This window comes from Emys orbicularis, chromosome 20 (genome assembly GCF_028017835.1).
Source record: "Emys orbicularis isolate rEmyOrb1 chromosome 20, rEmyOrb1.hap1, whole genome shotgun sequence".
Classification (NCBI taxonomy): Eukaryota; Metazoa; Chordata; order Testudines; family Emydidae; genus Emys; species Emys orbicularis.
The window spans coordinates 4,120,938-4,135,318 of NC_088702.1; the positions used below are offsets into that span (position 1 = coordinate 4,120,938).

At 54.9% G+C, this 14,381-nt stretch overlaps 2 protein-coding genes across 2 annotated transcripts in view; one reads left to right on the forward strand and one right to left on the reverse strand.

Moving 5' to 3' along the window:
- The window catches only part of BCAN (brevican), a 36,974-nt gene extending 35,162 nt beyond the window's left edge, over window positions 1-1,812 (forward strand). The window contains exon 13 of the mRNA XM_065420406.1: window positions 1,748-1,812. Within this exon, the coding sequence (XP_065276478.1) occupies window positions 1,748-1,812 (65 nt within the window). The remainder of the gene's footprint in view (window positions 1-1,747) is intronic.
- Window positions 1,813-2,323: 511 nt separating this feature from the next.
- Window positions 2,324-11,469, reverse strand: HAPLN2 (hyaluronan and proteoglycan link protein 2). Its single transcript, XM_065420407.1, has 7 exons — window positions 11,451-11,469; window positions 8,038-8,082; window positions 6,745-6,858; window positions 5,202-5,555; window positions 3,906-4,022; window positions 2,921-3,106; window positions 2,324-2,607 (listed from the first exon to the last, which is right to left on the reverse strand). The coding sequence occupies exons 1-7, from the start codon at window positions 11,467-11,469 to the stop codon at window positions 2,324-2,326; spliced, it is 1,119 nt and encodes a 372-aa protein (XP_065276479.1).
- Window positions 11,470-14,381: the final 2,912 nt, after the last annotated feature.

Sequence of the window (14,381 nt, forward strand, 5' to 3'; positions counted from 1 at the left end):
TTCATGGGGGAAAAAAAAAATCTATATCTGGGAGGAGTGACGTCTCTCCAAAATGCACCCCTTTGTATTTCCCCCACCTTGGAAAAGACGTTCCCTGGTTTCACCCAGCTCTGGGAGCTTGTTTGAACTAGGGATGGGCCCCAGATATGACCCGGCCTATGCCTGGAGTTTGAGGAGGTTTGCAATTTGGGTTTCAGCCCCATATGCCGTTGTACTCACCGCCATAGGGTGTGGGGCCTTGCATGGATCTTCAGAGCCCCTTGGTGGTCTCCGTTTCCCCTCACCCTGTGTGATCTTGGGCAAATCACAATCACTCCGGGCCTCAGTTCCCCCCCTGCCAAATGCGGCTAAGAGTCCATCCTCTGCGCGCCTTGTCTGTGGATGCGAAATGGCTCAGAGCAGCAGCGCGTGCCGGTGCAACGGGGCCCTGATCTCACTGGGCACCACCTGCTGCTCCAGTCCGACACGTACGAAAAGATTCTGAGGCTGGGTCTACACTGCAAACGTAAACTGGTGTAACCGTGTGAAAAATCCCCGCCCCCCGAGCAGCGTAGTTATATTGCTGTAACCTGCAGCGTAGACAGAGCGATGATGCTCTCCCGTACATGGAGCTGCCGCCTCTCGGGAAGGTGGTTTAACTACGCCAACAGGAGCAGGTCTTTAGTAGTGTCTTCACTAAAGCGCTACCGTGGTGCAGCTGCCCGGGCGTGAAGACAAGCCCTCGGGGGAGCTGGTGGCTGGGATTGGCTGGCTAACGGGCCTGGTGGTAAGGGCTATGCCAGAACCTTTCAGCTGTAGGCTGCTGGCAAAGGATCAAACCATCCCTAACCGAACTCTGGGTAAGTCTTAGTCCGGGCAACCTCTCGCGCTGCAGGGTAATTTCTCCTAAAAACGTCACAAGGCCTCCGATGGAGCGCGTAAGCTGGATATCACAAGGTATCTGCCACCCACATGGGTAAGTCTGTCCTCTTGCTAGTGGCTAGTCCACATACAGAGTCTGCTCCAGCTAAGGGGGCACAGTGCTTCTGTTGACACATTAGCAGCTTATGCCTTCTAGCTCTGAAAGTCCTTGGCTCGAGGGCTGGATTGTGTCACCCTATGGCTAATACGCAGGGGGGACAAATACCCCAAAGGTGCTATTTTTGGGGTGGGTTCACCATCATTTTATTAATTTACATGGATAAACTCAATTAGTCAAACTCATTACTTTCCAGCCTTTCACATATTGGCACTGAACGGCTTCTTCACGGGGGGAGCCGGGCGGGTGTTGGGGTTAAAAGACAGACCTTCATGAGCACAGTGTAGTGAGCCGGCTGGGGGCTTGTGTGCACTGCTGCCCTCTGCTGGACTGGAATCAGAATGGCTCGACTGTGTGTCATAGCCCCTATATTGCTGCTAATTAAGGAGATGCTCCTTTAGCTCAAGTGGCAAGGGACCTGTGCTTTGCAGAGCAGAGGGATCTAAGTTGTGGCCCTGCTATCACTGTGAATTTCCACAAGCACGAGGAAGCATACGGAGAGTCAGGAAGCTTTTTATCTCCAGGGGCACCCAATCCCCTGTTGGAAATAGGTGAGTAATGGATACAAAATGCCATTTCTTTGTTAGCCTTAAACTAAACCAAAAAAATCTACAGCTACTGGTTATTCCTCTGAGGGGTCCAGTGACCTCACGGGAGCAGGACACTGGATTCTTACTGAGTCCCATGGATTCTGTCTTCTCCCGACGACCCCCCTGCTCCAGATGGCAGCTAACAAACAGCAGGAACCCAAAACCGAGGAGAGCAAAAGCCCGGAGAAGACAGAGAAGTTCTGAGGTTGGGGGCTTTGGTGCTTCCATTCTCACTTGCTCTCTGTGTCGAAAGGGTAGAAGTCACCCCTGGGCAGAGGGTCTGAATCCAGCCTGTGCACCACTTAAGCCCTCAAACATCAGCGCTTAAGTAGCCCACAGGCCCTTGGCCCAGGGGTTGAATTTTGTGCCAGATTCACGGCTCCAGAGAACAGATTCCTCTGTTCACAGAACAGGGCAGGCAGCCTATCGGCCTCTCCCGGCCAGCGCTCCCAAAGGAGCCACCTCTGGACGTGAGACAGGATTCTGGTCTCCATGGCCCATCCAGTCCTTGGTCTCTCTGCTAAGGCTGACGATGAGCGGATGGGCCAAGCGAGTGTTATGTGCTGCTGGAAACCGGCCTGAGACCCACTGGGGAAGAGAAACATGCATGGGAGACGGAGCTCATGACCCTTGACAGGCGCAGGGCGGCTGGAAACCAGCGAAGAGCAGAGCTGCCGTCCCCTCCCCGGCGTCCCGTCATCACCCCGTGCCATCCCTATTTCACCAAGAAGCAGTAGGTCCCGTATGTCCTATGCTCCTTGTTGGGGAAGCCGAAGCTCCGGACGCCGGGGTCCGGAAGGCCCCCGCAGTGGGTGCGAGGGGTGGTGATGGGGTAGCGGACGCTGCCGTCCACCAGCCAGCCCCCGTCACAACGGTCCAGCTGGGAGAACTTCCAGGCGGAGTAGAGCTGCCCGACGTTGGCGATGGTGGCCCCTTCGTTGCGGCAAGCCTGCCCCGCCTCTTTGAAGCTCAGGTGGCCCCGGATGAAATAGACCTGGCCTGGGGAGAGAGAGAGGGAAGGGGAGGCTGTCAAGGCGAAGGTCACATGGGACGCTGAGTGGTGTGGGGACCTGCCACGGAGATGCCAAGGGTCCCTCTAGCCTGGCTAGAAGACAGCAGGTCCTGCCTAGCTCATGGGCAATGCCTACTGGGAGGAATGACCCAGACAGGGAGGAGGGGGATACCACACCAGACGGAACTAGTGAGCTGACCCAGAACAGGAGGGGGTACCAGACGAGACGAGCCTTTGCTCTGAGCTTGTCTCCCTACGCTCTGCGGTTGCACGGAGCCGCCGCGTTCCCTCTGGACGTACCCCTCACAGGAGAGGTGAAGCAGAATGCGTCGAACCGGTCCTTCTGCTTGTCCTTGGCCCCGTAGGTCCGAACTCCCGGGAGGAGAAGCCGCCCCCCGCAGGGCTCTCGGGGGTTAATAATGGGGTAGTGGACGGTCCCGTCGAGAATCCAGCCTGCGTTACACCAGTCCAGCCCTTCGGTCCACGCTGCGGGTTAGCGGGAGAAAAAGGGACGGGCAAGCGTCAGAACCAAGCTACTGGATACCTTAATAATGGCCCCGATTCTCCATTGGCCCACATATCGTGCGGAGCAAAGGGGAGTCTATCCCCAGCTCTGGGAGAGAGAGTGGTCCAGCGCTTAGAGGAATGGGTTCTAATCCCAGCTCTGGAATGGCGGGGGGTGGCATAGCAGTTTGAAGAGAGGGGGTTGGGGGCCAGGACTCCTGGGTCCTATTCCCAGATCGGATGATCCTACTCTCTAATGCGTCTCTAAACAAAAGCTGGCTGTTGTAACGATTCTGTAACATCCGATGAAGTGGGCTGTAGCCCACGAAAGCTTATGCCCAAATAAATTTGTTAGTGTCACGAGGACTCCTCGTTGTTTTTGCTGATACAGACTAACAGGGCTACCCCTCTGAAACCTGATTACCCTTCTGTCTCGGATATTTACATGGCAATGATCTGTAAACCTATTAAAACATCCTAAATAAATAAAGAGATTAACTTTTTTTTTCAAGCATATCTTGAAAACTATGGGGGGAGGGATAGCTCGGTGGTTTGAGCATTGGCCTACTAAACCCAGGGTTGTGAGTTCAATCCTTGAGGGGGCCACTTAGGGATCTGGGGTAAAAATCTGTCTGGGGATTGGTCCTGCTCTGAGCAGGGGGTTGGACTAGATGACCTCCTGAGGGTCCCTTCCAGCCCTGAGATTCTATGATTCTATCTAGAGCAAAGTCTGTGAATTAGCCGCTAGAGGAGGTGGGTGAAACAGACAGAGGCTGGTTACCTTTGTAGAGCTGCTGGTAAGTGGCCAGCCTGGAGTCCTGCTCCTCACAGGCCTGCTTAGCCTCAAAGTAGTTGAATCTGTAGCGCCCCTGGCTGGTCTGGTAGGGGAAGACGACACCTGGGTGATCGGAACAGAAAGGGAGTGAGCTGGTATTCTGGGATCAGAGAGTTGATCGGGAATCTCAGTGCAGGATGCCGGCCTCTGCACCTGCTGAACCATTTTTTGACAGAGCCCTTTTCCGTCGGAAAATGCAGTTTTGTCGAAATTAAAATGATTTGCGGGAATTCGTCGACATTTTCCGTGGGGAATAGTTGACACGATTCGCTTCGCGTTTCTCGTTTCGACACAGTCGAAGCATTTGGCTTCATGGCCGCTTTTCTTACAGGATGTTATAATAATATAAAACCAATCAATATTATTGCTACATACTATTAGATATTTTGTATTCTATTCGCATGTTTCAATGTTCCCGAAATGTTCTGAAGTTTCTGAATCGAAATCCTTCCGAATTTCGGTTCCACGGGGAATTTCAAAATTTCGACTTCTCTTTCCGGATCCGGAATGAAAACAAAGTTTGAAATGTCGGGATTTCCCGTGGGACAGAAATTCCACTTCCCGACCAGATCTGCCGGCCCCCTGTGGAACCCCCATGGTATTATTCTCTTACAGCAGCGCATCGAAGGCTCACATGAGATCAGAGACACAGAGCAAGAGACAGTCCTTGCCCCGTAGAGCTCACAGTCTGAATAAGCAGGCAGAGGGTGGGAGGGGAAACCGAGGCACAGCGAGGGGCAGTGGCTTGCTCAAGGTCACAGAGCAGGGATTTGGGGAGCAATGGCTGCAGGGACCCCCTGGACTGAGCATAGGGATGGCTGGAAGGACCCAACTCACCCCTACACTCAGAAGGAGCTGGGGGTAGAGGGGAAGTGAGCTAAGATTTTTAAAACCACATCCCTCATGGGCTCCCACCAGGGGATGCAGGTTCTCCCATCTCCCCCCGGGGACCCACTTCCAGGGGATGCAGCTTCCCCTGCCCCCTCTCGGGGAACCCTGCCAAAGGACATGGCTCCCCCTGCTTCCTCCCAGGGGACACGGCTGCTCCTGCCGCTTCTCCCTGGGGGCCCCCTGCCAGGGGACACGGCTTCCCCCGCTTTTCCTCCGGCCCCCCGCCAGGGCACATGGCTGCCCCCAACGCCCGAGGCTCCCATCAGCAGAAGGTCTCTCCCCTGAAGAGGACGGGGCCATTGCTGGCCGGAGGGGGACTGTTCCCAGGCCGCCGTGGGAGCCGGGACTTACCATCCAGCATCAGCGTCAGCGACAGGCTCTCGTCCTCCAGCCCGTTGACCAGCTGGCAGCGGTAGCGCCCCTCGTCCTCCAGCGTCACCCCGGCAATGGTGAGGGAGGCGTCGTTGCGGTGGCCCCGCCTCAGCCGGGCCCGCCCGCCCAGCTGCCCGTAGGTCTTGTGCTGGACCCCGTTGGTGACCAGGATGATGTTCTCCAGCAGCTCGGCTGGCTCCACCTTGCTCCATTTCACCTTGTAGTGGGGGGGCCGCGCCCGCAGGACGCAGGGCAGGGTGACCGTGGCGCCGCGCTGGGCGTGCACCACCTCATGGAGGGGCTCCAGCAGGTACTGCAGGCGCGGGGTGGGGGCTGTGAGGAGACACCGGCAGGGGGAGGCGCGTCGAACCCCCGGCTTTGCTCGGCCTGCGGCCTCCCGAGACGCTCGAGGATCGCAGCTCCGCGGCTCTCCTCCAAGTCCTGCTCTGTTTGCCTGCTGATGCCCTTCAATCCCAAACGGCAACCCCCACCCTGCTATTCCAGCCCTGATCCCCCCCCTTCCAGCGCCCCCGATGCCCCTCAGACCCGACCCGCAGCCCCACCCTGCTATTCCAGCCCTGAGCTCTCCCCCCAGTGCCCCCGATGCCCCTCAGTCCCAACCTGCAGCCCCACCCTGCTATTCCAGCCCTGAGCTCCCCCCCCAGTGCCCCCGATGCCCCTCAGTCCCGACCCGCAGCCCCACCCTGCTATTCCAGCCCTGAGCTCCCCCCCAGTGCCCCGGATGCCCCTCAGTCCTGACCCACAGCCCCACCCTGCTATTCCAGCCCTGAGCTCCCCCCCAGCACCCCGGATGCCCCTCAGTCCTGACCCACAGCCCCACGCTGCTATTCCAGCCCTGAGCTCCCCCCCAGTGCCCTGGATGCCCCTCAGTCCTGACCCACAGCCCCACCCTGCTATTCCAGCCCTGAGCTCCTCCCCAGCACCCCGGATGCCCCCCACTCCTGACCCGCAGCCCCACCCTGCTATTCCAGCCCTGAGCTCCTCCCCAGCACCCCGGATGCCCCCCACTCCTGACCCGCAGCCCCACCCTGCTATTCCAGCCCTGAGCTCCCCCCCCCCAGTGCCCCCGATGCCCCCCACTCTCGACCCGCAGCCCCACCCTGCTATTCCAGCCCTGAGCTCCTCCCCAGCACCCCGGATGCCCCCCACTCCTGACCCGCAGCCCCACCCTGCTCTCCCAGTCCAGGGTTCCCCTTTCACATGCCCTGCTGCTGCATTGGGGGCCTGATTTGCCTCTTACAGTCCCGGTTCCCTTCCCTTCTGCTGAGACCACTCCACCCCAACCTGTCGCCTCCCGCCCCGGGCGCCCAGCACCCAGCTGTGCCGGTGCACCTCAAACCGGCCTCCCCCGGTCTGCCACCACACACCTCAGCTTTAACCTGCGGCAGGTTGGGGCTCTGAGGTGATGCCGACGGGTGGGGACTAGGGCAAGAGCCAAACTGCCCCAGGCTGAAAAGGGGAAGGGGGGATGCGTTGTGAGGAAGAGAACATGGTGACCCACCTGGACCCCCAGTTGCCTTCTGGTAAATAGTTAAAGCAGCTGGCAGAGAAGAGAGGCAGAGTGAAGCCAGCAGCAGCAGCTGGTGCATACTTAGATGTGGGGCCCGGAACGTGCCTGAAAAAGGAATGATGTTTTGCTCTAGCACGGCTCACCAGGTGGCGCTGTTCCACATAGTCTCAAGTCATTTTGCTCCCGTTGAGTTTTTGAAGAAGTTCCGCATAGTTAGAGTTTTGCGATGAAGTTTCGTTTCGGGGGCGCTGTTGCAAGCAGCGGGAGAGTTTGCTCACAGGGCGTGCGTGGCAGAGCAGGGAACTGTATCCAGAGCTCTGGCCAGCACCCTAACCACTGGACAATCCGGCTTCTCTCCCCACTCATATAATCACAGCAACGTAGGGCTGGAAGGGACCTCAAAAGGTCGTCAAGTCCAGCCCCTGCGCTGAGGCAGGACCGAGTAAACCTAGACCGTCCCTGACAGGGGTTTGTCCAACCTGTTCTGAAAACCCTCCAGTAATGAGGATTTCACAACCTCCCTTGGACGCCTGTTCCAGAGCCTAACCCCCCTGAGAAAGTTTTTCCTAATATCTCACCTAAATCTCCCTTGCTGCAGATTAAGCTCCTTACTTCCTGTCCTATCTTTAGTGGACAAGAACAACTGATCACCATCCTCTATATAACAGCCCTTAACATATTTGAAGACTGTTCTCAGGTCCCCACTCAGTCTTCTTTTCTCAAGACTAAACATGCCCCAATTTTTTAACCTTTCCTCACAGGTCGGGTTCTCTAAACCTTTTGTCATTTTTGTTGCTCTCTTCTGAACTTTCTCCAACTTATCTCCATCTTTCTTAAAGCATGGGGCCGAGAATTGGACAAATACTCCAACTGAGGCCTCACCAATCGGACAATTATCTTCTGTGCCAAACATACGACGCTCCTGTTAATACACCCCAGAAGGATATTAGCCTTTTTTTTGCAACGGTGTCACATTGTTGCACCCAAATCCCTTCCAGCAGTACAGCCGGCTCATGAGTTATTCCCCGTTTCGTGGTCGTGCATTTGATTTTTCCTTCCTAAGTGAAGTACTTTGCACATGTCTTTACTGAATTTCAGTGCTGCAGGAGAGCAAGGGGATATCACATGTGTCATGCTGGGTCGAGTAGAACGGACCATAGTTTGACCCTTCATGTAATTGGCTGGTACAGCACCTAGCGCTGTGGGGCTCTGGCTCCCCACAACGGGTCATCGCTGTAATAATAATTGTTAACACCAGGATTCGGGTTTCTCTCTAATACTCACTCGGTCGAGCTCCCAGGGGGTCTCCGGCCACTTCTGACACCGGTGCTGTGGAGAGAAATGGGATTCAGAGCAGTTGGCCCATTGGTTCCCCACCCCCCTCCCATTGGCTTTGCCTATGAAGAGTAAGAGGCTGTCAGGGCAGGCTGACCCAGTCTGGGTGAAACAGGAACCAACGCATATGCCCACCCAAAGCTCAAACCAAACCCAGAATGGGCTTCACCATGATCCCCGTATGCCTGAGGTTCACACACTGCCCATCAATGCCAGGTGGCCAGACCAGCCATACAAGGCCTTCATGGTCTGCGTCCACTACCTCCCGTATCCCCAGCTTGTTCTAGGGCTGGACAGAGCTCAGTGGGCTGTTGGATGTTTCCCCGAGCTGTCCCAGACATCTCGGCAGGACCTTGCGAGGAGATTGGTGCCAACTAGAACTGGGGAAAAGTTTTCGGCCAACTTTTTTGCGCCAGAAAACGCAGATTTGGGTCAACCAAACCATTTCATAGATTGGTGTTGAATTCGCTGAATTTGTTTTGGTCATAAGAATTTTTTTTTTTTTTTTTTTACAAATCTGCACAATTTGATTTTTTCAGTTCGAAACAATTTTGTGTGGACATTTATTTATTTTAAAAAAAACATTTGAAAAGGCTCGCGGATGAAATGTTTTGTTTGATCCGAATCAGTTCTGACCAGCCCCAGTTTTTTGACATGGCCGGAGATCAGTTCTTCACACGGCTCTAGTTCCAACACATGGTCCTCGCCCCAGATTCTGCCTCTGCTTCCAGATCCCTCTTTGCCCCAAATTAACCCCAATAATATGGCTACGGATGCTTCCACTAATAAACAAGTACTTTGCACATCTCTAGCATCTTCCCATGCAAAGATGCCAAAGCACTTTACAAACATAAATAAGTTAAGCCTTGTGGCTTTTCAAAGAGGCCAGAGGTGGGCCAATGCCGCTGACTGCCAATGGGATTTAGGCACCTCATTTTCTTAGGGTCATTTGAAAGCTGCCCCGGTCCCATACTGGGGTATTAGCAGCGCCTATTTTACAGACAGCAAAACTACAGCACAAAGAGGCTAAGTGACGGCCTAATTTTACACAAGCAGAGGCCAGAGCTGGGGACTGAATCCAGAAGTCCTGGGGGTGAAATCAACAGGGATTTTGCTACCGACTTCAGTGAAGCCAGGATTTCAGTCTGGGCTCTTAGCGCTACGGTTTATTAGTTATGATCATCTTCTGGACGACAGTTGTACGTAGGCGACCCAGTCATGGACCGGAGTCCCACGGTGCAAGGAGCTGTCCTGCTGCCTCCTTCCCCACCCTCCACTTTTTGGCCCCCTCCTCTGACCCATGGCCCCAATTCTCCTGCACCTTGCGCAGTCATGGAGATCTGTGCAAAGTGGGTGCAACCGCCAGTGGATCGGTGCACACGTAATTTGCACCCCATATGGAACGGGTGGGAATGACAGCAGAAGGTGCAAGGCAATGGAGGATTAAAAACACGGTCTCTATAGAGCGTCTCCCTACCCTGCCATACCTCCAGCTCTACAGTAACTCTACGAGGTCTGGCTCCCTACAACCCATTGTCCTCTACAAGATGCCCTCGATCTGTTTGTCTAGGTCGTTCCTACCAAAGGGTAACACAAATTGCATCGTCCTGTGGCTTTCACATGGGTTGATTCTCTAGGGGGTTAACGTTCCTGGAATCCAAGGGGCTGGCAGTTGGAGGCTCTCTCTCTTTTGGTTCTGTGTTTGTACAGCGCCTAGCACCACAGGTTTTTGGTCTGTAGCTAGGGCTCCTGGGCGCCCAGACCAGAGCCCCAATGCGCTAACACATCAAGAGAGACAGGCCCTGCCCTGAAGAGTTTACAATCGACATAGACAAGAGGTGGGATGAAGGGAAGCAGCGAAGGGAAGTGACTGGCCTAAGGATCACCCAGCAGGCCAGTGTCCTACCCACTAGACAATACTGCCCTGCCTATTGAATCTTCTGAACCTCCTCTCCCGTCGCTCGGGAACCACCCCAACCGTTAGATCCCTTTGGGGATCGTGGGTGAGAGACGATGAAGGGAGGCAAAGGAGTATTATGGGAAGAGCAGGCGGTGTGTGGCCGTGAGGGTGAAGCTAATTCAACTCGACCCCTGCCCTCTACAGCAAACCAGGAGGGGGACTGGCTGACTTCCCGCTAGCCCACAATAACCAGCATTGTGAGGCTGAAGAGCTGGGTCTGCATGTTTTGGCTCAGCTGCATCTGACTAGTTCCAGCAACGACTAGAGGTTCCAAGCGACACTGGAGTCCTGTTGCGCTAGGGGCTGTACGGACACAGTCCCTTAGAATCAAAACAGAGGGGGGACGGGAGGGGAAACTGAGGCACACAGCTTTGCCCAGGGTCACACAGCAGGTTAGCTTCAGAGATGAGACTACTCACATCTCCCCACTCCCATGCCAGTGCCAGATCCACTAGACCAGGGGTGGCCAAACGTACTGACCCTCCGAGCCACATACGAGAATCTTTAGACGTTCGAGAGCCGGGGAGCACCTGCCGGGGCTTGGGGCTTCAGCCCCGTGGGAGACGCCTGCTGGGGCTCGGGGCTTCAGCCCCACTCCTGCTGAAGCCCCAAGCCCCAGCAGATGCATCTGATTGGGCAGAAGCCCTGAGACCCTCCTCCCCACTGGGCAGAATCCTCTACCCCACCATGCTGCTGCAAGGCAGAGGTCCTGAGCTTCCCACCCACCAAGTCTGGTAGGTGGAGAATGGGGGGAGACGCCAACGAGCCGCATTTTAATGGTAAAAGACTCCCTACCAGTAGAGCCCTGTGCGGACACACAAAATTTGGATCTGCACCCAATCCACATCCGTGGTAATGAACTTGTATCTGACCCACCCTCCACCTTTTATATGCATCTGCCCCAGCCCCCTCTCGCACTGTTAGAACCCTGCGTGGATACAAAAATTTGGATCTGCGGCCGATCCCCAAAGGTGGTAAACAATGCACCCGCGTCCGGGGATGCAGGCATCCGTGGATATAAAGCAGATAGCCGCGGATTTGCAGGGCTCTACGTACCAGCTCCGGGTCCAGTCCCGTACCTTCTATGTTCACAGGGAAATCCTCCGCCAACCCACCGCACCCCTCCAAACCGGGCCGGGAAAAAACAAAGCGATCCTTTGAGAGCTCTCCTCCACCACCTGCTGCTGCACGCCCGCCTGGGCCAGACTGCTGGCCCGGGGGTGACTCAGCACCCCGTTATGCATCTGGCATGACGCACGCTCGCAAAAACCCGGTCCCGGCTCCGTCACAAATGTCCCATTGTTGGATGGGAGAGGAACGGAAAGACCAAACTTGCTGCTCCAGTGCCGTTGGGGTTCATTGGAAGAGGCGACTCCTGGCTCCTTCCATGGCTAGCGGATACGTCCGCTGGCATCGGGCATCGGGGACTGCGAGAGGCCTGCCTGCGCTGGGAGAGGAAATCAAATAACCAGAGAATGAGTTTTGCTTGGGGAGATCTAGTCTTTGTGCTCTTTGGACAGCATCAGAATTGTCTGGGTGGTGGCTGTATCTCCTTTTCCCTCTCTCTCTCTCTCTCTCAATCCCTCCCTCCGACCCAGGACCAGTAAACAGTTGGTGTGTCTGTCTTTTCCCCTTTCACGAGCAAGGAGGATGCACAATTTCCCATTGTGAGCATCTTTCCCTTTATTGTTCTGCTCAGCAGAACAGAGCGGCCCCAGCGAACAAGCCCATCTTTATATGCAGCCGCAGAGTCGGGGGAATTCAGAGGAGATGTCAACACCATTCAGACCCACATCTCCTCCGAACCAGAGCCAAAGCCGGTGGAAAGACTCCCATTCACTTCCAGGGGCTTGAGATCAGGTCCTTCGAATATGCTCTAAACTCACTTTCCTCCAGGGAAAGTAGATTTTCCCACAATGCATCAGGCCACAGTCCCTTCCAGCAGGCAAAATCCGATGGCTTCAATTAAAGGAGGAACCTTCCCTATTGCACCAGGTTGACAGTGCAGTGTTGTCACATTGATTGTTGGAATCCCCTTTCTGATCTCTGTACTGATCAGCTGATCCCCTGAAGCATGAGAGCTGATCATCCCCAAAATGCTACTGTAGGTCTGCAAATTAACCGGTCTTCTCCCCCCAACTCCTCCACCCTGCCAAACACGGACTGGCAGTGTTTGCTTGAAACAGCCCCCACAATCTGTTAGCAAAGGTTGCTCCATATGGGAAAAGGTTAATGGATTCCGATGATTCTCTGGTGCAGGGGGGTGGTTAACCCGACTGGGTATAAAAGAGGTGGGAGTGGGTCTCGGTGATAAGAGGATCTAGGGTGTGGGCTGAGCAGTCCTGAGGAAGGAACCCCAAACAGCAGGCAAGCCTGGGAGATCACAAAGCATCTGCCTATCTAGGTTCCTATACAGCGGCAACAGAGTGCTCTACCTGGATCTACTGCTAGTGGTCCCAGCTTCCCAGCTGGTATAAACTGGTACAGCTCCCATTGACTTCAATGGGAGCTGTACCCATTGACCTCAAGGCATCTCAAGCCCGGCACTGCTAGAAACACAGCAGGATGCTACATGGCAGCATCCGTACTGGGTAGGACGCTGGAGACTTGATCCAAAGCCAGAAGCAGCAGAGACTCGAGGAAAGGGCACTAGGGCCTGTATAGACACAGAACAAAGAGCCGTTCTCTGCCCCCGAGAGCGCCCAATCTTTCCAAGCAAACAATCGCTCCTAGAATCATAGACTTTAAGGTCAGAAGGGACCATTATGATCGTCTAGTCTGACCTCCTGCACAACGCAGGCCACAGAATCTCACCCACCCACTCCTGTAACAAACCCCTAACCTATGTCTGAGTTATTGAAGTCCTCAAATCGTGGTTTAAAGGCTTCAAGGTGCAGAGAATCCTCCAGCAAGTGACCCCTGTTCCACGCTGCAGAGGAAGACGAAAAAATCCCCAGGGCCTCTGCCAATCTGCCCTGGAGGAAAATTCCTTCCCGACCCCAAATATGGCGATCAGCGAAACCCTGAGCATGTGGGCAAGACTCACCAGCCAGACACCCAGGAAAGAATTCTCTGTAGTAACTCAGATCCCACCCCATCTAACATCCCATCACAAGCCATTGGGCATATTTACCGCTAGTAGTCAAAGATCAATTCATTGCCAAAATTGGGCTATCCCATCATAGTCCTGTTGTTTTGCTCACGGTTTGGGGCGGGGCAGGCGCTGCGTTCTGTTTGGGGTTTGGTTGTTTCCCTCCCCGACCTCCCAGTGTGCAGCTTAGTCCCACCGGGAGATGTTGAAAAAAAATTAAGTCTTTTGAAAATCACAAGGTCAAAAGTTTTATTTGACGGGGGAGGGGGGCAAAAAGCCGGATTAAAAAAATGTTCACAAATAATTTTGAAAAATTAAAAAAAAAAAGGTTAAATACAGCAGCACAAAACCAGTCTTCCATAACTCCGAAACGTTTGTGTAATTTACATGACTAAAGTGCTGGTCAGCGCTACAGGCCTTTCCTCATTCCACCTACTCCAGGATTTTCAAAGGTGACGAGTGATTTGGGTGGCTCCCTTTTTGGGGACGGCCCAAATAAGACGCCGTGAGGGGGCCTGATTTTCGGAGAGCGCTAAAGGACCCGTACTCTGAAAACCAGGCCTCTTTCGTGTGTCTCAGCTGGGCACTGGAAATCACTAGTGACTTTTGGAAGAACAGGCCAGGGTCTTCTAAAGGCCGAAATCCCTCATTAGCCCAAAAGAGAGACGCTCTTGGAATGGGCAGAACTGGGCGAGGGCAATCCAGGGTCCTAGGCGTACTCTGACACAGATCCCCACCGCGGCATAGCCCCCAGTAGTGCTGCCACCTGGATCGCCCGTTTTTCAAGGCAGCCGTCCTGGGAAATGTGTCAGGGTGGCTCAGTACACGCTGCCACTGCCAGATGTCCGGTTTTACGGGCTCAGGAGCGTCCTGGCTGTCCTGGGTTTTTGTACTTTAGAGATGCCAATGCTAGACTCCGTAATCTGGTTCTGGCCCATTACAGCAGCAGCGGCACGCAGCTCCCTGGTCCTCTCCGAAACGGAAGCAGTGGTCTCCCCCCCTCTCTGGAGAGATGGGGGTGGTAGCTGGGGATCCCACCCCCCCAAACTGCGTTCACACCCCTCCACACACACACAGGCCTATAGTCCCAAGGTCTCAAACCAGCCCCGTCTGGGACGCGTAGCTCCGCTTCGGTAACGTACCTGCCTCATTTTGGCCGGGGCCTGATCCTGAGGCCGCTGAAGTCAATGGAAAGGCTCCCCATTCGTTTCCCCAGGCTTTGGATTGGGCCCTTGGTCACGA